This window comes from Cherax quadricarinatus, chromosome 3 (assembly GCF_038502225.1).
Source record: "Cherax quadricarinatus isolate ZL_2023a chromosome 3, ASM3850222v1, whole genome shotgun sequence".
Taxonomy (NCBI): Eukaryota; Metazoa; Arthropoda; class Malacostraca; order Decapoda; family Parastacidae; genus Cherax; species Cherax quadricarinatus.
Window position 1 is genome coordinate 26,839,905 of NC_091294.1, and position 25,515 is coordinate 26,865,419.

Sequence of the window (25,515 nt, forward strand, 5' to 3'; positions counted from 1 at the left end):
CTGACCCCAACTCCCTCTCTCCTCCTCCCTATCTTCCAGATGCCATCACCAATCTTCAATAAAGGTAAGTAAAAATGTTATTTTATATGTATTACTATACATAATTAAAAACTATAGTATTTGTTGTATGTAAAACTGTAATTAATCTCTATAAAATGTATTTTTTGTGTGAATACTTTTGGGTTTCTGGAACGGATTAATTGTATTTCCATTATTTATGAGAAATATTGCTTCGAATTTCAGACTTTTCGAATTTAGAACTAGTTCCTGGAACGGATTAAGTTCGATTTTTGAGGTTCCACTGTATTTTGTGACTGGAATTTGTTTTATACTTTGATGAAGTTTTAATTTCCTCATGTTTACCATATCGGAGTAATTGAAATTTCTCATCATTGAACTTCATATTGTTTTCTGCAGCTCATTGAAAGATTTGGTTGATGTCAGTCTGGAGCCTTGCAGTGTCTGCAATAGAAGACACTGTCATGCAGATTCAGGTGTCATCTGTAAAGGAAGACACGGTGCTGTGGCTGAAATCCTTCTCCATGTCAGATATGAGGATGAAAAACAAGATAGGAGCGAGTACTGTGCCTTGCGGAACAGAGCTTTTCACCGTAGCCGCCTCAGACTTTACTCTGTTGACTACTACTCTTTGTGTTTTGTTTGTGAGGAAATTATAGATCCATCTACCAACTTTTCCTGTTATTCCTTTAACACGCATTTTGTGCACTATTACACCGTGGTCACACTTGTCGAAGACTTTTGCAAAGTATGTGTATATTACATCTGCATTCTTTTTGTCTTCTAGTGCATTTAGGACCTTGTCGTAGTGATCCAGTAGTTGGGACAGACAGGAGCAACCTGCTCTAAACCCATGTTGCCCTGGGTTGTGTAGTTGATGGGTAACTAGGGTGGCAATCTTGCTTCTTAGGACCCTTTCAAAGATTTTTATGATATGGGATGTTAGTGCTATCGGTCTGTAGTTCTTTGCTATTGCTTTACTGCTCCCTTTGTGGAGTGGGGGATATGTCTGTTGGTTTTAGTAACTGTGGGATGGCCCCAGTGTCCATGCTTCCTCTCCATAGGATGTTAAAAGCACGTGATAGGGGCTTCTTGCAGTTCTTGATGAACACTGAGTTCCATGAGTCTGGCCCTGGGGCAGAGTGCATAGGCATGTCATTTATCGCCTGTTCGAAGTCATTTGGCATCAGGATAACATCAGATAGACTTGTGTTTACCAAATTCTGTGGATCTCTCATAAAAAATTAATTTAGATCTTCGACTCTCAGTCTGGTCAGCGACTTGCTAAAAACTGAGTCATACTGAGACTTGAGTAGCTCACTCATTTCCTTGCTGTCATCTGTGTAGGAGCCATCTTGTTTAAGTAGGGGCCCAATACTGGATGTTCTTCTCGACTTTGATTTGGAATAAGAAAAGAAATACTTTGGGTTTCTTTCGATTTCATTTATGGCTTTTAGTTCTTCCCGCGATTCCTGACTCCTATAAGATTCCTTTAGCTTTAGTTCGATGTTTGCTATTTCTCTGACCAGTGTCTCCCTATGCATTTCAGATATATTGGCCTCTTTTAGCTACTCTGTTATTCTTTTCCATCGCCTGTAAAGGGAGCGCCTGTCTCTTTCTATTTTACATCTACTCCTCCTTTTTCTTAAAGGAATAAGCCTTGAGCATACATCGAGTGCCACAGAGTTAATCTGTTCTAGGCATAAGTTGGGGTCTGTGTTGCTTAGTCTATCTTCCCAGCTTATATCATTTAGGACTTGGTTTATTTGGTCCCACTTTATGTTCTTGTTACTGAAGTTGAATTTGGGGAAGGCTCCCTTGTGACTGATCTCATTTTGTCGGTCTGGGTTTCCACACATACATGTTTGAACCTCTATTATGTTGTGATCCGAGTATATTGTTTTTGATGTGGTGACATTTCGTATCAGATCATCATTGTTAGTGAAGATGAGGTCCAGTGTATTCTCCAGTCTAGTAGGCTCTATTATTTGCTGGTTTAAGTTGAATTTTGTGCAGAGATTTAAAAGCTCGTGTGTGTGCGAGTTCTCGTCTGAGCTGCCTCCTGGTGTTATCACTGCAACAACATTATTTGCTATATTCCTCCATTTTAGGTGCCTTAATTTGAAATCCCTCAGGAGCAAGATGTTGGGGGCAGGAGCTGGAAAGATTTTCCAGACAGTGGTCAATTTTTAACAGCTGTTCCTGGAATTGTTGGGACGTTGCATCCGGAGGCTTGTAGACTACCACAATGACTAGATTTTGGTTCCCGATCTTTACTGCTAAAAATTCAACTACATACATCATTTGAAGCATTAACCCCTTGACTGTCGCAACCCCAAATCCTGAGGGGTCTCCTGGTGTTGCAAAATTTAAAAAAAAAAATTATCTTAGGAAATTATAGAGAATCTTTTCCCAATTGTAATGACACCAATAGAACGAAATTTGATGGAAAACTGACGGAATTACACTCTCGTGAAGTTAGCGACCTAGGCGATATTTACGAATCAGCGATTTCACCCACTTTGAGCCCTATTTTTGGCTAATTCCATTGTTCCAGTCGACCAAACTCATAGCTATTTCTTTAGAACTCCCTTTTTTCTATCGACTGAGTACAAGAAACTGCCCATTTACCGATTTCAACTACCCAATAACGTGGTCAGAAATTTGCAATTTGGCCAATTTCACGAAAATTAAAAAATATGACAATTTCAAAATAGGGTCCAGAATGAATAATGTAGACATTCTTGGCTCTAAAATAACATTTTCTTTGTTCATTAGTCATGTCTCCAGGCCCCTCTGATATTACTCTTGCTTTCTATTTAGAATTTTTATTCAAACAAAAAAATAGAAAATTTACTGTTATGCAGACTATTGCAATATTGTAATAATTGTATAAATAATGTCAACCCATTCATGACTGCATATTAGAATGGCTACTTGGACATTTATTAGAAAATGACATCATTTGTTTACTTTTGAACATCCGCAAAAATCAAACATTTCCCCTATTTTGAGCTCTATTTCAAGGTTCTTTTCATAGTAAAACCAATCAAAATCACCTCTATTTCTATAATATGTTTTCCATTCTATCAAATGAGACCAAGAAAACGAGAATACAACCATAAATACTATACGAAAATAGATCACAAATTTGGCATTTTTTACTCTCACATCCTGTGTGCTGCAGGATTTTTTTTATATGGTGCACACTGACCACACAGACCCATTCTCTCACATGTGGGCCTACCACCTTTCTCCTGCTTGATTTGAAGCCGCTAGAATTTACGAGTATATACATGTCAAAAACGGTGGCTCGTAAGACGTATATATACAACCAAAACAGTCAAAGGGTTAATATGCATTCCCCCATGCATACAGTTACTGTCTACCAGGACAGCACCTCCAGCCTTACAGTTTCTGACTACATGGCCAGCACCTCCAGTCATACAGTTACTGTCGGCCAGGACAGCATCCGCACCAAGGGCGATAGCACCATCCAGCCCAGATTTTCTATTTTCCCATCTGTTATAGAATGCTTCCAGGTTTTCTATGAAGGCTGCTTTGATGTTATCCTCTTTTAATACCAATGTGATTTTAGTCCACAGATTGATCTCATTTGGGCATACCCAAAAACACTTCCCTGATTTAATACTGCTTGTAGATAATGATAACTTCAAAACTGGGGATGCCAAGCCCATGATGATTCTCTACAATTTGCTTGTTCTCTCTAGGCTTGAATATTGCTGCACACTAAAAGCTCTTTACAAGGCAGGTGAGACTGCAAACCTAGAGAATGTATAGAGAACTTTCATGGCACGAATAAGTGAGATAAAGCACCTAAATTACTGGGAACAGTTGAAGTCCTTTGATATGTACTCCCTGGAACACAGGTGAGAAAGATACATGATAACATACACTTGGAAAATCCTAGAGGGTCTAGTCCCAAATTTGCACATGAAAATAAACCCCAATGAAAGCAACTGACTGGGCAGGAGATGCAACATCCCCAGTGGGATGTGGTTCGTACGTCAGTTTGCGTGTGGCCAACAGTAACAGCTTGGTTGATCAGGCTGTTACTGTTGGCCACATGTTAAATTAGTGAAGCTGGATATATTTTTTAAACTTGTTCCTCTTTCAGTGTCTTCTCAACCATTTACATCTCAGCTATTTACATCTTCTCGGCCACCTACGTCATCTAGCCATCAATGTTTTCTCGGCCACCTACATCTTCTAGCCATCAACATCTTCTCAGTTATCTATGTCTTCTAGCCACCTATGTCATCTCAGCCATCTACATCTTCTCAGCTATCTACATCTTTTAGCTAACATCTTCTCAGTTATCTATTTCTTCTAGCCACCTATATCTTAGTTATGTACATCATCTCACCATCAATGTCTTCTCAGTCATCTACATCTTCTCAGCTGTCTATGTCTTCTAGATATCTATGTCTTCTCAGCCATCTACATTATTTTCACAAGTAGAGCAATACTGTATTGATCACAGCAGTTTAACCCTCATCTTTCCACCACAAAAAGTTAAGTAAAATTACAATAAATTATGCAGTGTGCTATATAACTACTATACTGTATAGTATTGTACTGTAGTACTATAGGCAGCAACACCTGTATTCGTGGTGTCCAGTTGTCTTCAGCATAAGTGGACCAAGTCCACTTCTTTAAAAGACAACTGGACAAGCAATGATATATAATCTCATAATTTGAGAGTTGTGGACAACTGGTATTATTGTACACCTTTCCCCCATATTAATCCATTAATAAGATATTTCACTATACATAAAATGTTAAGTAGACAGCTAGAGAATATATTTGTACACACATAAATAAAAAAAAAAGTAGATATAGTAGATTGCCAATTAGACTACAGTCAGACCGAGTGATCTTAACACTATAAATTTAAAAAAGATTAAGTAATGCGCAAAAATTGGTTAATTCTTTTAGAAGGAATGTTTAATTTACATAAAACACCTGTATAAAAAATTTTCAAGAGAATACGCATTTCATTAATATCAAGAAAATAAAAAATTCAGTGGAAGACATTATTAGAATATTAACCCCAATTAGTAGAGTAACTTAGTATTGTACATTATCATAATTTCATTGTAAACATTCCTGTGCTTTAAACAGCAATGTAACTACTCAAGCTGAATTCCTACAACTAATGATAATGTTTTTTGACTGATAATAAAGAGTGAATAAGTGTTTAAACAAGAAAGTTGTGTAGTGGAAGCACAGTGTTTCAATTAAGGTTCTGCTGTGACACTCACTACTCAAGTAAATTGCACTTTGTAGAAATTAACCCACACCTTGCCAGATAAGCCAAAATAATGTTTACTTGGCTAATAAAATAAAGGAAGATTTATGAGCTAGTTTCTTGTCAGTTGATGCCCCTGTTATATTATCATATTATCAACAAGGCAGTAATATCTTGAGAGAAAGGAAATGAAGGTATCTCATTTTCTCTACGGATTCTGACTTTGGTTTGAACCAAAGCACTTGGTGTTACTTTCTCTCCTATTTAACATGACATTATTGACCCCTTAGGCATAGTTCAGACAAAATAATGTACACACAATTCAGGTATGATTAAGAATTAGATTACAGTAGTATCCCACAATACAACTGGGAACCAAAGCCATAATCAGTAGCTCTCTCCATCTCCAAGACACAACCTTGCATGTGATTTTATAACAGTATTACTATAGTTTTCTTGGTTATTATTGACTCAAACGCATTATTTTTTAGTTATGTTTCTTTAATACAGGACAAGTTCTATATATATTTTTTTTAACACGTCGGCAGTTTCTTACCAAGACAGGGTGACCCAAAAGAAAGAAAAACCCAAAAAGAATGAAAAAAACTTTCATTATCAGTACAGTGGTCCCTCGTTTATCATCGTTAATCAGTTCCTGGAAGTGTGACGATTATCAAAATAGACGATTTTCGAATAAATTTTCCCCATAAGAAATAATGTAAATACAATTAATCCGTTCCTGACACCCAGACGTATTAAAACCAAAAATTTTTTACATGAAATATAGATGTAGTACATAAACAATACAATGGGACATGATGAAAGAAACATTAACATCATAACACTTCCCTTTATTGGCAATTCTTCTTAGTGTAGGAAGACTGGAGGAGGAGAGAGATTGCATTAGTTACTGTTTGGAAAGGGAATCCAGTTCCATCAACACCTCAGGTACCAAGTCCTTTTCTGGGGATACTTCTCTTCTCTGTTTCTTAATGCCACTAGGACCAGCTTGAGAGTCACTGGAGTCCTGTCTCGCAAAAAAAGTGTCCAGAGAGCTCTGTTTCTGGCGTCTCTTTAAAACTTCCCTAAAATGGGACAAAACTCTGTCACTGTACAAGTTGGCTTGCAACATCCTTCTCAAGGTGATGTTTCTCCATAAATCTTTCCATCTTACCCTACATTTTAAAAATCTCCTTAATTTCTGAAGAAGGCACCTTCTTCCATCTCTCTTCCTCCTCCTCTGCAGCAAGATTCTGAGCTGCGATCTGTTGCTGTTCCTGCTGAAGCTCTTGCAGCTCCTCAGTGGCCCTCCACCAACTCTTCCACGTCCTCCAAACTCACATCCAACCCCATGGAACTCCCCAATGCCACAATAGAGTTCACAACTGACATAGGCTCATCAGGGTCAGCCACAAACCCTTCAAAATTCCTCTTGTGGACACAATCTGGCCACAATTTTCTCCATGTAGAGTTCAAAGTCCTGATAGTCACTCCCTCCCAAGCCTTACCTACAAGGAAACTGAAGTGTTCTTTCCAAAACTCTCATAGGGTCAAGTGAGTGTCTGAGGTCACATTAAAGCACCTTTGAAACATTGCTTTGGTGTAGAGTTTTTTAAAGTTTGAAATGACCTGCTGGTCCATGAGATGGAGGAGAGGAGTGGTATTCAGAGGCAAGAACTTTACTGTGATAAACCCAAACTCCTGCAGAATTAGGTCATCCAAGTTTGGAGGATGAGCAGGTGCATTGTCCATTACTAGGAGGCACTTGAGATCCAATTTCTTTTCCAGGAGGTAATTCTTCACACTAGGGCCAAACACTTCATTGAACCACTCAACGAAAATTTCCCTCGTGACCCATGCCTTATTATTATATCTCCAAAACACACACAATTTACTCTTCATAACATTGTTTTTCCTGAACACTCTGGGATTTTCAGAATGGTACACTAGTAACGGCTTCACTTTGAAATCCCCACTAGCATTAGCACAGAACACGAGCGTCAGCCAGTCCTTCATAGGCTTGTGTCCTGGCAGTCCCTTTTCCTCCTGAGTAATGTAGGTCCTCTTTTGCATTTTCTTCCAAAAGAGGCCTGTTTCATCACACTTGTTCAGGTTTCAGTCCTTCAGCCTCTATGTACTCCTTGAATTCCTTTACGAATTTTGTAGCTGCAATTTTGTCCGAACTGGCAGCCTCACCATGTCTTATCACACTGTGTATGCCATTATGGTTCTTAAATCTCTCAAACCAACCTTTGCTGACCTTAAATTCACAAATATCAGTACTCGTTACAGGAAATTTCTTTACCAGATCGTCATGCAACTGCCTAACCTTTTCACAAATAATCGACGTCATAAGACTATCTCCTGCTAATTGTTTCTCGTTTATTCACACCAATAATAACTTTTCAACCTCGTCGAGTACTGGTGATCTCATTTTTGTCAGGACATTTACCCCCTTTGCAACAACAGCTTCCTTGATTTCCTTTTTCTTGGCCACGATGGAAGATATGGTTGTACAGGATTTGTTATACATCCTGGCCAGTTCGGCCACATGTATGCCACTTTCATATTGTTCAATGATATTTTTCTTAAATTCAATCGTATTTCTCAGCTTCTTTACCAAAGGCTTGGCACTAGGAGCTTTCTTTGGAGCCTTGGTAGCTTATTTAGTACTTGCAAGCACTAAAATCAATGGAATATTATGAAATACAGTATTTCGTTTGAACAAGTGAGGGGACCGTCGCTCACTGGTAAACAATGGCACACTGGCTGGGAAGGGAGGCCGAGGCGGCTCAGAGCCATAAGTATGTGTCCAGGACGAACGACGATTAGCAAGTCAACCGACCATTTCCGAGCCAATGTTTACACGAAAATAAGGCGACAATTTCCAAAAAGGACGACTATCGAGCCTGAGGGACCACTGTAATCACTTTCACCATCACTCATACATAATCACTGTCTTTGCAGAGGCACCCAGATACGACAGTTCAGATAGTCACTCTAAACTGCCAATATCCCAAACCTCTTCTTTAAAGTGCAGGCATTGCCCTTCCCATTTCCAGGACTCAAGTCCAGCTAACCAGTTTCCCTTAATCCCTTCACAAAATATTACCCTGCTCACACTCCAACAGTCTGTCAAGTCCCAAAAACCATTCATGTCAATTCACTCCTATCTAACATGCTCACACATGCTTGCTGGAAATCCAAGCTCCTTGCCCACAAAACCTCCTTTACCCCCTCCCTCCAGCCTTTTCGAGGACAACCCCTACCCTGCCTTCCTTTCTCTAAATGTCTGACATAATTTGGAAAGGAAATGTGACTTTTACTTGGCCTAGGAGGCCTACATCAACCCTCCCCACATTCTTCAAATGCTTCAAGTGGTGACTAATAGAATGCAAGATAACCTGTATTATTTCTGATATATTAGGAGATTTAAAAAAAAAATTGGCATTTTTAGTGCTCTTCAATGTAATCATCCTATTTTTTCCATATGTTCTTTGATTCAGTTAGTGCTAAATTAGATTACATGCCAATTTTCAGGATTGTAACCCTCATATTATTTGATGTTCTACTATACAAGTAGATAAGAACTAGTAAACTTGCTCACCATCTCTGACAGGCCACGAGTCATCATTGAAGCACACAGTGAGGGTATGTAGCAGGTCTGGTACATGGGCACGCACAGCCTCAGTTGAAATTTTAAGAGCCAACTCAGCTATACATGCACACGCTGCTTCACGCACTGCATGGTTATCTGCTTCTGTAGCTTCTATGTAGTAGCTTACCTGTATAATATTGTATGAGTAATTACTTATGCTATTAATGATATGTTTAAAAGACAATATTCAAAATAAAGTTCCTAATAAAGGCAAAGCAACTGATCAACAAACAAAGAGAGATAGTAGAGGGCAACGAGTGACTAGCTTCCTTAAGGTTTACTATACAAATAGTAGGAGTCTATGAAATAAGTTAGATGAGCTAAGATTACTCGCAAGTGCAGGTAATATCGATATTATTGTTATAACTGAGATCTAGTTCAACTTGAAGGAATATAAACTATTCCACACTGATAGGGTTAACCGGAAGGGTGGTGGAGTGGTGATGTATGTCAGAGATAATTTAAATTGTTGTGTTAGACATGATATAAGATTAGAAACATTGGACACAGAATCTGTTTGGCTACAGTTTCTCGAGGGGCATGAAAAATTAATTTTGGGTGTGATATATAGGCCCCCAATCCTTGATAGGGAGCGCAGTAAGCTGCTATGGGACGAAATTCATAAGGCGTCTAGATATGAAAATGTTGTGTCAGTGGGAGATTTTAACTTTAGACAAATTGATTGGAACAATTTGACAGGAAATCTTGAGTCTAGCGACTTTCTTGATACAGTTCAGGATTGGCTTTTAAAACAGTTTGAGACAGAACCAACTACAGGAAACAATCTGCTTGACTTGGTTCTTGCCAATAAAGATTCACTAATTAATAATCTTGAGGTTAATGATGAGCTTGGGGAAAGTGATCACAAATCATTTAGTTTCAATATATTATGGAATTACCCAGTAAACTGCAATCAAGTCTCTGTCCCAGACTTCCGCTTGGTCGATTTCATGGGACTGAAAAATTACCTGGGTGGGCTCAATTGGGATGATCTGACTATGGGTCAGGTAACTGGTGTTGGTTGCCAATATGACGTTTTTCAGAGCATAGTTCTAGCTGCTCAGTCAACTTTTGTCCCGAGTAGGGAAATTAGATCTAACAAAAATGATCCCAAATGGATGAACAATAGATTAAAACATCTCATTGGTCAAAAGAGAGGCATTTTTAGGCGTATCAAAAGAGGGGATGGGCAGTTAAGAAATCAATATATTCAATTTAAGAAAGAAAGAAAAAAAGGAATAAGAAAAGCAAAAAGGGACTATGAGGCTAAGGTCACAGGGGATTCAAAGACTAACCCAAAAGGGTTCTTTCAGGTATACAGTAGTAAGATTAGAGACAAGATAGGCCCACTTAAGGGAAGGGCAAGCAGAATCACCCACTTTTTTTTTTCTTATCAGATTTCAATGCAATTGTGACAGGGGATTAAGCAGCTTAGAAAAAATATATAGACTGTGTTTGTTTTGACTGTTAGCCTTCAAGTTAGATAGAAAAAAATTATTTTTGCATAATTTTATGGGTCCTAGGACTTTCCTCTGTCTACTAAATTGAGAAGATGTACAATGCTCTAGTTGACATCAGATGAAAGATAAAGGCTTGATTAATCCTTTCAGGGTCAACAGGCCCTCTCAGAGACTTGTTCACAGGGTCCCCCAAATTTAAAAAAAAAAAATTATTTTTTCTTATGAAAAGATAGAGAATCTTTTCCCGATCATAATGACACCAAAAGTATGAAATTTGATGGAAAACTTACGGAATTATGCTCTCATGAAGTTAGCGGTCTCGACGATGTTTACGCATCGGCGATTTTGCCCACTTTGAGCCCTATTTTCGGCCAATTCCAGTGCACTTGTCGACAAAAATCATAACTATTTTGCTAGAACTCCATTTTTTCTATCGAATAAGTACAAGAAACCACCCATTTACCGATTTCAACTATCCAATACAGTGGTCAAAATTTAGCAATTTTGCCAATTTCACACAAATTTCAAAAGATGCCAATTTCCAAATAGAGTCCAGAATAAACAAGAAAGACATTCCTGGCACTAAAATAACATTTCCTCTGTTCATTAGTCACGTCCCCATGCCCCTCTTACATTCTTTTGCTTTCCACTTTGAATTTTTATTCTCAAAAAATAGAAGATTTACTGTTACGCAGACTATTGCATTGGTTTAGAAATGGTATAAATATTATCAGCGCACTTGTGAAAGAATATTAGACTCACCAGTTGACGAGTATTGGACGCATAGCATGATTTGTTTACTTTTGAACTTTGGTAAAAATCGAACATTTCTGCTACTTTGAGCGCAACTTCAAGGTAGTTTTCTTTGTAAAACCAGTCAGGAATACATCAATAAATACCATATGAAAATACAGTGCAAAGTCGCTGTTTTAATCCAAAAACACGGTCAAAGTTTTTTTTCTCATTACACACTGTGTTCTGCAAGATTTTTTTTATACCGCGCACACTGACCACATACACCCATTCTTTCATATGTAGGCCTACCAGCTTTCTCTCACTAGATTTAAGGGCGCTAAAATTTAGGCGTACTAGGGCATCAAAAACCCTGGTGCATAAGCCGTACTAGTACGGCCGAAACCCTGAAAGGGTTAATAATGACCCAGGGCAGTTTAGCGATAATGTCAGTAGATTCTATAAAACAAAAATGCTGAAGTTAGTACGTAATTGTGTTTTTATTGTTTTTTGTGTACAAAAAAATAATTAAAAACAGAGCTGTAAACAGTATCACAAATCCACTCTGGGTGTTTGTAGAACCATCATTCCTCAATAACGTCTGGAAAAATCATGACAATCCTATTAATATTTATCGCAGGAGAGGGATTACAGTGTCAATAACTTATTTCCAATATATTATTGATTTTGTTTGTTGTGAAACTCTACGGTTACCGCCTGTCAAATCTGAGCGTGTTGCACCCCTCCTTGTTGACAGCCTGCCGGCTACTGAGGCAGACACTCACTGCGCTCCACGTTCTAGCCAGCACAGAAGATGCCAAGTAGAGTATTTACAATGAAACAATTATACAAATCGTAATTTTTTGGAAAAAAAAACCACTAATTGCCAACATGTATTTTTGCTGACAGCAGCAACAAAAAAATACATTTAACGAAAAACATACTTAGAAATACGACAGAAACAAGCAGAATACTGTACATCAAAATGTTGCCAGAATTTTGTACTAATTTTCAGTAAAAAAAATTGTCCATAGTTTTTCAATTTTAACTTCCTGAAACTGGAAAAAGGCTCACCCCTGCCTTAAGAGTAGCTCAGGTCAGATCACTGACAGTGATAAGGATATGTGTTAAATTTTCAATTTTTACTTCCTCTCAGTTTTTACTCAGGAAGATACTAGTGAAATTCCAGAAATAATAAATTATGTAGAACAGGACAATAACAAATTATGCACGATTGCAGTAACTAGTAACATGGTCCTCAGACAAATGGAGAAATTAAAACCTAGCAAATCCCCAGGCCCTGATGAATTGTTTGCAAGGGTTTTAAAGGAATGTAAAGAGGAACTCGGCAAACCTTTGGCTAATCTTTTCAACATATCACTACAAATTGCCATAGTACCTGATAAGTGGAAAATGGCAAATTATTTTATTTATTTTATTAACACACTGGCCGATTCCCACCAAGGCAGGGTGGCCCGAAAAAGAAAAACTTTCACCATCATTCACTCCATCACTGTCTTGCCAGAAGGGTGCTTTACACTACAGTTTTTAAACTGCAACATTAACACCCCTCCTTCAGAGTGCAGGCACTGTACTTCCCATCTCCAGGACTCAAGTCCGGCCTGCCGGTTTCCCTGAATCCCTTCATAAATGTTACTTTGCTCACACTCCAACAGCACGTCAAGTATTAAAAACCATTTGTCTCCATTCACTCCTATCAAACACGCTCACGCATGCCTGCTGGAAGTCCAAGCCCCTCGCACACAAAACCTCCTTTACCCCCTCCCTCCAACCTTTCCTAGGCCGACCCCTACCCTGCCTTCCTTCCACTACAGACTGATACACTCTTGAAGTCATTCTGTTTCACTCCATTCTCTCTACATGTCCGAACCACCTCAACAACCCTTCCTCAGCCCTCTGGACAACAGTTTTGGTAATCCCGCACCTCCTCCTAACTTCCAAACTACGAATTCTCTGCATTATATTCACACCACACATTGCCCTCAGACATGACATCTCCACTGCCTCCAGCCTTCTCCTCGCTGCAACATTCATCACCCACGCTTCACACCCATATAAGAGCGTTGATAAAACTATACTCTCATACATTCCCCTCTTTGCCTCCAAGGACAAAGTTCTTTGTCTCCACAGACTCCTAAGTGCACCACTCACTCTTTTTCCCTCATCAATTCTATGATTCACCTCATCTTTCATAGACCCATCCGCTGACACGTCCACTCCCAAATATCTGAATACGTTCACCTCCTCCATACTCTCTCCCTCCAATCTGATATCCAATCTTTCATCACCTAATCTTTTTGTTATCCTCATAACCTTACTCTTTCCTGTATTCACCTTTAATTTTCTTCTTTTGCACACCCTACCAAATTCATCCACCAATCTCTGCAACTTCTCTTCAGAATCTCCCAAGAGCACAGTGTCATCAGCAAAGAGCAGCTGTGACAACTCCCACTTTGTGTGTGATTCTTTATCTTTTAACTCCACGCCTCTTGCCAAGACCCTCGCATTTACTTCTCTTACAACCCCATCTATAAATATATTCAACAACCACGGTGACATCACACATCCTTGTCTAAGGCCTACTTTTACTGGGAAAAAATTTCCCTCTTTCCTACATACTCTAACTTGAGCCTCACTATCTTCGTAAAAACTCTTAACTGCTTTCAGTAACCTACCTCCTACACCATACACTTGCAACATCTGCCACACTGCCCCCCTATCCACCCTGTCATACGCCTTTTCCAAATCCATAAATGCCACAAAGACCTCTTTAGCCTTATCTAAATACTGTTCACTTATATGTTTCACTGTAAACACCTGGTCCACACACCCCCTACCTTTCCTAAAGCCTCCTTGTTCATCTGCTATCCTATTCTCCGTCTTACTCTTAATTCTTTCAATTATAACTCTACCATACACTTTACCAGGTATACTCAACAGACTTATGCCCCTATAATTTTTGCACTCTCTTTTATCCCCTTTGCCTTTATACAAAGGAACTATGCATGCTCTCTGCCAATCCCTAGGTACCTTACCCTCTTCCATATATTTATTAAATAATTGCACCAACCACTCCAAAACTATATCCCCACCTGCTTTTAACATTTCTATCTTTATCCCATCAATCCCGACTGCCTTACCCCCTTTCATTTTACCTACTGCCTCACGAACTTCCCCCACACTCACAACTGGCTCTTCTTCACTCCTACAAGATGTTATTCCTCCTTGCCCTATACACGAAATCACAGCTTCCCTATCTTCATCAACATTTAATAATTCCTCAAAATATTCCCTCCATCTTCCCAATACCTCTAACTCTCCATTTAATAACTCTCCTCTCCTATTTTTAACTGACAAATCCATTTGTTCTCTAGGCTTTCTTAACTTGTTAATCTCACTCCAAAACTTTTTCTTATTTTCAACAAAATTTGTTGATAACATCTCACCCACTCTCTCACTTGCTCTCTTTTTACATTGCTTCACCACTCTCTTAACCTCTCTCTTTTTCTCCATATACTCTTCCCTCCTTGCATCACTTCTACTTTGTAAAAACTTCTCATATGCTAACTTTTTCTCCCTTACTACTCTCTTTACATCATCATTCCACCAATCATAATAATAATAATACGTAATAATAATAATACGTAATAATAATAATACGTAATAATAATAATACGTAATAATAATATTACGTAATAATAATAATACGTACATAATAATAATAATATGTAATAATAATATGTAATAATAATACGTAATAATAATAATACGTAATAATAATAATATGTAATAATAGTAATACATAATAATAATACGTAATAATAATAATATGTAATAATAGTAATACTTAATAATAATACGTAATAATAATAATAATGCCTAATAATAAGTTGCCTTGAAGCATGAAAAACAAAGTCCACCCCTGATAGTGACATGATAAAAGGAGATAACATCTGATAAGAGCTGACATTTGATGAGCATACACGAGGGTGGAGGAGGGTGCAGCTGATAAGAAAAGATTAGACGATCCCCCTCCCTTTGTTTTTGCTGGTACACAAACATTTCTGTCTATCTGTCTGTCTGTCAAGCTCCCTGTCTAACTGTCTATCCGTCTAGCTCTCTGCCTCAGAGCCACAAGACTACGTCATCACGTTTACTCACATCTTCAAGCAGAGTATAGCACTTTGTCTGGATTTTTGGGTTATCCTAGGTAATTTATACTATGTATATTTGTATTTATGTGTACCTGTGAGACAGAGATAGACAAAGACAGATTGAAAGAGATAGACAGAGACAAATAGACAAAGCCAGAGACAGACAGACACAGATAGAGACAGATAGACCGAGACAGATAGACAGAGACAGATAGACAGAAACAGACAGAGACAGATAGACAGACAGTTAGAGACAGACAGACAGAGACAGATAGACATAGATCGTCAGATCCTAAACTTGGGGTTAACATGACTTTCCTCTTAAAAGAGGAGTATTAATATGACATTACATCAGTGAATCCTTGGTGCTTGCTGCAATGTTTGCTCTAGCTGGCGCTCAATTTAACTGGTGCTCCCTCAAGGTACTAAGTGGTCCCAGATTTTTTTTAATACTGTGCACACCGAGTGTTAAGACCAATTCTATGCTGACCAGGCATCTCAGGCCAATCGTGCCGAATTTGGAGACAGGAAAATTAAAACGTATATATACGTTCTGGGGTGCTACGCGTAAGACCGTATATATACGTTTGGACATTTAGGGGTTAAACAAAAATATCAATCACTCCAGCAATATATCCCCCTTTGCTTTTAACCCTTAAATGGTCGAAATAGATCAACGTTCAAATCCGTAGTGCTCCAAAAGTAGATGTATGGTTTTTTTTACATATCTTCAAATACAGTGGACCCCCGCTTAACGATCACCTCCCAATGCGACCAATTATATAAGTGTATTTATGTAAGTGCGTTTGTACGTGCATGTTTGGGGGTCTGAAATGGACTAATCTACTTCACAATATTCCTTATGGGAACAAATTCGGTCAGTACTGGCACCTGAACATACTTCTGGAATGAAAAAATATCGTTAACCGGGGGTCCACTGTATAACAAAAAAAAAATGTAGATAAAAGTTTTTTTACACATTTTCAAATTTAAAAAAAAAAAAAAAGATGATGTACATTTTTTTACATACTTTCAAATGTTGAAAAAACATATATATACGTTTGGACTGTTTAAGGGTTAACATTTCTGTCATGATCCCGTCAGTTCTAGCTGCTTTACCCCCTTTCATTCTACGTAATGCCTCATGCACCTCCCCCACACTCACATCCTGCTCTTCTTCACTTCGGAAAGATGTTATACCTCCCTGACCAGTGCATGAAATTACCGCCTCCCTTTCTTCATCGACATTTAAAAGATCCTCAAAATATTCCAGCCATCTACCCAATACCTCCAGCTCCCCATCCACTAACTCCCCAACGTTTTTTTACTGACAAATCCATTTGTTCCCTAGGCTTTCTTAACTTGTTTATCTCGCTCCAAAAATTTTTTCTTATTTTCGTCAAAATTTCTTGACAGTGCCTCTCACATTCTATCATCTGCTCTCCTTTTGCACTCTCTCACTACTCTCTTCACCTTTCTTTTACTCTCCACATACTCTGCTCTTCTGATAACACTTCTGCTTTGTAAAAACTGCTCATAAGCTACCTTTTTCTCTATCACACTCTTTACTTCCTCAATCCACCAATCACTCCTCTTTCCTCCTGCACCCACCCTCCTACAGCCAAAAACCTCTGCCCCACATTTTAATACTGCATTTTTAAAACTATTCCAACCCTCTTCAACCCCCCCCCCCCCACTATTATACTTGCACTAGCCCACCTTTCTGCCAATAGCTGCTTATATCTCACCCTAACTTCCTCCTCTCTTACTTATTGTTGCCATTTTCCTTTTGTCCCATCTACCTCTTACTCTAACTGTAGCTACAACTGAATAATGATCCGATACATCAGTTGCCCCTCTAAAAACATGTACATCCTGAAGCCTACCCATCAACCTTTTATCCACCAATACATAATCTAACAAACTACTTTCATTACGTGCTACATCATACCTTGTATATTTATTTATCCTCTTTTTCATAAAATATATATTACTTATTACCAAACCTCCTCCTACACATAGCTCAATTAAAGGCTCCCCATTTACATTTACCCCTGGCACCCCAAATTTAGCTACTATTCCCTCCACAACATTTTTACCCACTTTAGCATTGAAATCCCCAACCACAAGTACAGGTCTCCCTCAACATTCGTGGGGGTTAGGGGATCAAGAGCCCCGTGAATGTTGAAAAATCGCGAATGTTTGGTGCCCCAATATATTGCAGGGAAATATAATAAAATAATAAAATGAAATAATCTATGTATATACAGTGGACCCCCGGTTAACGATATTTTTTCACTCCAGAAGTATGTTCAGGTGCCAGTACTGACCGAATTTGTTCCCATAAGGAATATTGTGAAGTAGATTAGTCCATTTCAGACCCCCAAACATACACGTACAAACGCACTTACATAAATACACTTACATAATTGGTCACATTCGGAGGTGATCGTTATGCGGGGGTCCACTGTACATGTATATACGTACATGCTCCTCCCACTCATATATTTGTCCAATCTCTTTTTAAAGCTACCCAAGGTCCTATCAAAGCTAAAACCTTGGGTAGATTCACATTTAGGTTGGATAAATACACAAGTGAGAGGTGGTTGGATTTGAATGGGTCTTGCATGCGAGTAAATAGAATGTTCAAAGCTTATTGCTTGGGTAGCATTTATTCTGTTATTGGGCAGGATTTGTGAAGGACCTGAATAGTATGGGCCAACAGGTCTGCTGCAGTGTTCCTCCTTTCTTATGTTCTCATGAACAATCATAAAATACGTACCTGAGAACATCGTAAAATATTGTACTGCCTCCACCACTGCCTCGTATTTTTATATAATTTCTTTCTTCAATTCTTTCGTGCTTCTCAGTTTCTTTACCAAAATTTATTTGGGCCCATGGTTAATTATGTAGCAGTCACAGTCAATCAACAAGCACCAAACACAATGAATTATTGTGAAATGTTTGGAAGAGCGCAGAGGATAATACTCACTCCAGCATAAACAAAGCCATACTGCCTGACGATGCCTCTACCACCCACTGCTTCAACCCTCATATTTATTATTATTATTATTATTATTATTATTATTATTAGCAGTCATGAATGAGTTGACATTATTTATACTGTAGTTTAATAAATAATGAACAAATAAAACACTCACCACTCGTAAGGCAGACGAACTCTGATGACTTGTGATGATTAAAAAAATTTAAATTATAATTCTTTATTTCTCTATTGATATTACACGCAGTTACTGATGACAGTTGAATGGAGATGATTATATGGAGTGTAACTGCATGGCATGAGACATACTTTCACCACCACACAAACAGCAATGACTGACTCGCACAGTGGCTGGAGACTGACTGACTGAGTGAGTGGCGGGTGGGAGGGCTGGCTGCCAGTTATTATTATTATTGTTATTATTAATAACATGTATTATTATTAACATGTATGCATTTAATAACATGTTATAAATAATAATAGTACATATTATTAATAACATGTATGTTATTAAATACCATTGCCTCAATCACTGCCTCTACCACTCCAGTCACACTCAATCTACAAGCACCAAACACAATGAATTATTGTGAAATGTTTGGAAGAGCAGGGAGACTAATGTTTACTCCAGCATAAACACAGTCACACTGACGATGTGTCAACCACTCCCTCGTATTTTTGTACAATTTCCTTCTTCAATTATATCATATTTATTATTATTATTATTATTATTATTATTATTATTATTGTTATTGTATTATTATTATTATTATTATTATTATTATTATTACTATTGTTATTATTAGCTGTAGCAGAAATGTTTAATTCTTTGCAGTGTTCAAGAGTAAACACATGATGTCACCGTCTAATACCTGTCCGAATAGCCATTCCAATATGCAGTCATGAATGGGTTTACATTATTTATACTGTAGTTTTATTTATTTATTTATTTACAATTTGAGCACACATACAGAGGTACAAAAAAATACAGATAAGAGCAGCATGCCAAAGCCACTTATACTATGCATAGCATTACCTGCTGGCTTAAAATTAACTTAAGATTAACTAAGCAATGATGAAATCAGTGATAAAACATTAATGTAAACAGATTACTATAAAGCACAAGTGAGTATTACAAAGACAGGTCATATGGTTGCATGCATTGTTGTACATTCAGTCATATGGAGTATTCTGTTAGGTAGTGTATTTAAAAAATAATAAAGTTAGATTGGGTTTTAGGTTTAACATTTATGTGATATAATTGTGAGAAACATTTAAGATATACAATTTATAAGGTTCAGTTATTCAGTATTTATTTGGTTTTGGGTGAGTAAGTGATCTTTGAGAAGAGACTTGAATTTATAAGCAGGTAGTGTTTCTTTTATATTTACAGGTAATGAATTCCAGATTTTAGGGCCTTTTATGTGCATTGAGTTTTTGCATAGTGTGAGATGGACACGAGGAACATCAAAGAGTGATCTGTGCCTTGTGTTATGGTCATGTGTTCTGTTGAGGTTGGCAAGGAGATGTTTGAGGGGAGGGTTAATATCAGAGTTAAGTGTTCTATGTATGTAATAGGTGCAGTAATAAGTATGGATGTTTTGTATGGTGAGTAGGTTTAGTGTATTGAATATTGGTGGAGTGTGCTGCCTGTAGTGAGAATTTGTTATCATTCTAACTGCAGCCTTTTGTTGGGTAATTAGTGGTCTGAGATGGTTAATTGTTGTTGAGCCCCATGCACAAATTCCATAGGTGAGATAGGGGTAAATAAGAGAGTGATATAGGGCCAGGAGGGCTGACTGTGGAGCATAGTACCGTATCTTCGATAGTATGCCTACAGTCTTGGAAATTTTCTTAGAAATTTGTTGTATATGTGTATGAAATTTGAGTCTATTATCAAGGTGGATTCCTAAGAATTTTCCCTCTGTTAGCTTTGTGATAGGTGATCCATTTATCATTATGTTAAGAGGGACATCTGTAGCTCTGTTACCAAACTGAATGAAGTAGGTTTTGTCAATGTTTAGTGTAAGTTTGTTAGTCCTCATCCAGGTAGATATTTTCTGTCATTCGGTATTTACAGTATTGGCTAGCGTGACTGGGCTCGGGTGGGAGAAGACGTATGTAGTGTCATCTGCAAATAGTGTGGGTTTGAGTAATTGCGAAGCATTTGGTAGGTCATTTATGTATAGGAGAAAGAGAAGAGGGCCAAGGACACTTCCCTGTGGGACACCAACTGTAATTGGTTGTGCAGAAGAGTTTGCCCCATTTGCGTACACATATTGGCTTCTGTTGCTGAGGTATGACTTGAGGTAGTTGAGGGAGTGCCCTCTTATACCATAGTGTGACAATTTTACGTGGAGCAAGTCATGGTCAACTGTATCAAAAGCTTTACGTAAGTCAAGTTTGATAGCAAATAATGAACAAACAAAACACTCACCACACTGAGTGGTGGGAGGGCTGGCTGCCAGTTGCGGGGGTCGGAGGGAGGGTAGTAGGGACTCGCGGGTGGCGGGAAACTTAAATATGATTTGGCGGCTGGGAATTTGGTGGCTGGGAATTTGCGGTTGGGAATTCGTGAATGTGTGAAGCCCGTGAAAGTTGAAAACGTGAATGTTGAGGGAGACCTGTACTCTCACACTTGGTTCAAAACACCCCATGCATTCACTCATTTCCCAAAATCTCTCTCCCCTACACCTCTCTCTTCTCCAGGTACATAAACACTTACTATAACCCACTTTTCATATCCAACCCTTATTTTACTCCACATAATCCTTGAATTTATACATTTATATTCCCTCTTTTCCTGCCATAACTTATCCTTCAACATTACTGCCACCACTCCTTTAGCTCTAACTATTTGAAATCCCCTGACCTAATCCCATTTATTTCTCCCCACTGAAACTCTCCCACCCCTTTCAGCTTTATTTCACTTAAAGCCAGGACATCCACCTTCTTCTCATTCATAATATCCACAATCATCTCTTTCTTATCATTCGCACAACATCAACGCACATTCAAACATTCCACTTTGACGGTTTTCTTCTTTTTCTTTTTAGTAGGCTATACAAGTAAAGGGGTTACTTGCTCATTGTTCCTGGCATTTTAGTTGGCTTTTACAACACACATGGCTTATGGAGGATAGTCTTATTCCACTTCCCCATGGATATAAAAGGAAAAGCAATAAAAACAAGAACTTTTTTTTTTTCTTTCAACAAGTCGGCCGTCTCCCACCGAGGCAGGGTGACCCAAAAAAGAAAGAAAATCCCCAAAAAGAAAATATTTTCATCATCATTCAACACTTTCACCACACTCACACATTATCACTGTTTTCGCAAAGGTGCTCAGAATACAACAGTTTAGAAGCATATACGTATAAAGATACACAACATATCCCTCCAAACTGCCAATTTCCCAAACCCCTCCTTTAAAGTGCAGGCATTGTACTTCCCATTTCCAGGACTCAAGTCCGACTATATGAAAATAACCGGTTTCCCTGAATCCCTTCACTAAATATTACCCTGCTCACACTCCAACAGATCGTCATGTCCCAAGTACTATTCGTCTCCATTCACTCCTATCTAACACGCTCACGCACGCTTGCTGGAAGTCCAAGCCCCTTGCCCACAAAACCTCCTTTACCCCCTCTTCATTAATTCATCTATGATATTTTCTTCAAAATTATATAAGAAACACGTTACATAGCATATAAACATGCTGTTCATATGCTATGGAGGTGTGGTTGCCGGGTGGAAGGAAAACATTATGTAATACTAATAATAATCACTCTTGGGCACATTAAATGTCTTATTTTATGTTAATATAGACATTTTCATTAATCCATTATATTTTCTTCAAAATTCTATAAGAAACACATTACATAACATATAAACATTTCATGTTTATATACTGAGGTGTGGTAGCCGGGCAGAGGGAAAACATTATGTCACTCCCCTTAATACATAACGCTTATGTTTACAATTCTCTGCATGAATTATTCATTACTTCTCCATTTGTTTATGATGGCATCTAATGTTGTTGATAGAAACGATTAATCTCAGTGAACATGGTATGTCGATGGTAATAATATGACTCTGGGTCACATTAACCCTTAAACTGTCCAAACGTAGATCTACGTTCACGTGCGTAGCGCTCCTACCTTGATTTCCCCATTTGAAAGCACGTAAAAAAAATGTAGATCTACGTTCGGAGCCCCCCGCACGTGGACGTAGATCTACGTTTGGACAGTTTAAGGGTTAAATATCATGTAGCTATGTAGGTAGGTGTAGGTATGTTGCCCAGGCGGACTACATACCTACATTATTATTATAACTGATAATTATACATATTTTTTTATTATTTTTTTATTATCACACTGGCCGATTCCCACCAAAGCAGGGTGGCCCGAAAAAGAAAAACTTTCACCATCATTCACTCCATCACTGTCTTGCCAGAAGGGTGCTTTACACTACAGTTTTTAAACTGCAACATTAACACCCCTCCTTCAGAGTGCAGGCACTGTACTTCCCATCTCCAGGACTCATATACATATGTGTACCTATACTGGCACACTGAGCTAGAAATCTATACAGATATTGACGAATGTATTAATAATTTTCTAAAAAAGACCCAATACCTCTATAATAAGCACTGCCCTAAAAAAACTAAACAGATGACAGCTAAGAGACTGAACAGTCCCTGGCTAACACCCAGCATTCTCAAATCCATAAATACAAAACACCAATATGAAAAACAGTACAGAATGGGTCACATAACCAGAGACCAAACAAAACGTTACTCGTCAATCCTAACCAGCCTGATAAGAAGGGCAAAAAAATTGTATTATGAGAACAGATTATCCAACTTACGAGGTGATATAAAAAAGACCTGGAAAACCCTATCAGAAATTCTGGGAACAAAAAAGATATCACGAAATAGCGAAATAAAATTAGCAAAATCAGATGAACCCCAACTCCCACCAACAGAAACAGCAAACAGACTCAATGATTTCTTCTCCACTATAGGACAAAACCTTGCCAATAAAATCCCAAGCTCAGATACCCCACCAAATGACTACCTCACCGGCAACTACCCGAACACACTGTTCCTAGCTCCGACTAACCCATACGAAGTCTCCCTTATTATCAACGCACTAAAAAACAAGGCAGGAGATTTAAATACCTTACCACCCTTTATATACAAAAAAGTGTCACAAGTGCTATCACCAATCATTGCAACACTCTTTAACAAATCCATTGAATCCTCCACCTTCCCTACAGTACTCAAAATAGCAAGGGTCACCCCGATCCACAAAGGAGGAGACCAAACAGAGTTGAATAACTATAGGCCAATATCCAACTTACACCCTCTCTCAAAAATCTTCGAAAAATTAATTCATAAACGAATCTACTCCTACCTTATCTCCCAAAACATACTCAACCCCTGCCAATTTGGATTCAGGCCTAATAAAAATACTAATGATGCTATTATACACATGCTAGAACATATATACACTGCAATAGAGAAAAAAGAAGTCCCACTGGGGATCTTCATTGACTTACGTAAAGCTTTTGATACAGTTGACCATGACTTGCTCCACGTAAAATTGTCACACTATGGTATAAGAGGGCACTCCCTCAAGTCATACCTCAGCAACAGAAGCCAATATGTGTATGCAAATGGGGCAAACTCTTCTGCACAACCAATTACAGTTGGTGTCCCACAGGGAAGTGTCCTTGGCCCTATTCTCTTTCTCCTATACATAAATGACCTACCAAATGCTTCGCAATTACTCAAACCCACACTATTTGCAGATGACACTACATACGTCTTCTCCCACCCGAGCCCAGTCACGCTAGCCAATACTGTAAATACCGAATTACAGAAAATATCTACCTGGATGAAGACTAACAAACTTACACTAAACATTGACAAAACCTACTTCATTCAGTTTGGTAACAGAGCTACAGATGTCCCTCTTAACATAATGATAAACGGATCACCTATCACAAAGCTAACAGAGGGAAAATTCTTAGGAATCCACCTTGATAATAGACTCAAATTTCATACACATATACAACAAATTTCTAAAAAAATTTCCAAGACTGTAGGCATACTATCGAAGATACGGTACTATGCTCCACAGTCAGCCCTCCTGGCCGTATATCACTCACTTATTTACCCCTATCTCACCTATGGAATTTGTGCATGGGGCTCAACAACAATTAACCATCTCAGACCACTAATTACCCAACAAAAGGCTGCAGTTAGAATGATAACAAATTCTCACTACAGGCAGCACACTCCACCAATATTCAATACACTAAACCTACTCACCATACAAAACATCCATACTTATTACTGCACCTATTACATACATAGAACACTTAACTCTGATATTAACCCTCCCCTCAAACATCTCCTTGCCAACCTCAACAGAACACATGACCATAACACAAGGCACAGATCACTCTTTGATGTTCCTCGTGTCCATCTCACACTATGCAAAAACTCAATGCACATAAAAGGCCCTAAAATCTGGAATTCATTACCTGTAAATATAAAAGAACACTACCTGTTTATAAATTCAAGTCTCTTCTCAAAGATCACTTACTCACCCAAAACCAAATAAATACTGAATAACTCAACCTTATAAATTGTATATCTTAAATGTTTCTCACAATTATATCACATAAATGTTAAACCTAAAACCCAATCTAACTTTACTATTTTTTTAAATACACTACCTAACAGAATTCTCCATACGACTGAATGTACAACAATGCATGCAACCATATGACCTGTCTTTGTAATACTCACTTGTGCTTTATAGTAATCTGTTTACATTAATGTTTTATCACTGATTTCATCATTGCTTAGTTAATCTTAAGTAAATTTTAAGCCAGCCCATAATGCTATGCATAGTATAAGTGGCTTTGGCATGCTGCTCTTATCTGTATTTTTTTTTTTTTTTTTTTTGTACCTCTGTATGTGTGCTCAAATTGTAATAAATAAATAAATAAATAAATAAATAAATAAATACCTAAGTTGACTTACACACTGTGCTGGTGTGCAGGTACACATTAAAATAACTAAGAGTGTCTTATTAGTCTTGAATATGCCATATTAATAATGAAAATAATAATAACATAATAATCACTCTAAGGAGCATTAAATATCATGTAAAACATTAATACAGT

At 38.0% G+C, this 25,515-nt stretch overlaps 1 protein-coding gene across 3 annotated transcripts in view; it reads right to left on the bottom strand.

The window, feature by feature from the left end:
- LOC128706319 (uncharacterized) overlaps window positions 1–25,515 on the bottom strand; it is a 213,413-nt gene that overhangs the window by 143,557 nt on the left and 44,341 nt on the right. For all 3 annotated transcript variants that reach the window (XR_011392725.1, XR_011392724.1, XM_070090929.1), the window contains exon 7: window positions 8,898–9,075. Coding sequence is in view for 1 of the 3 variants with exons in the window: in XM_070090929.1 (XP_069947030.1) it covers window positions 8,898–9,075 (178 nt within the window). In the remaining 2 variants the exon portion in view is untranslated. The remainder of the gene's footprint in view (window positions 1–8,897; window positions 9,076–25,515) is intronic.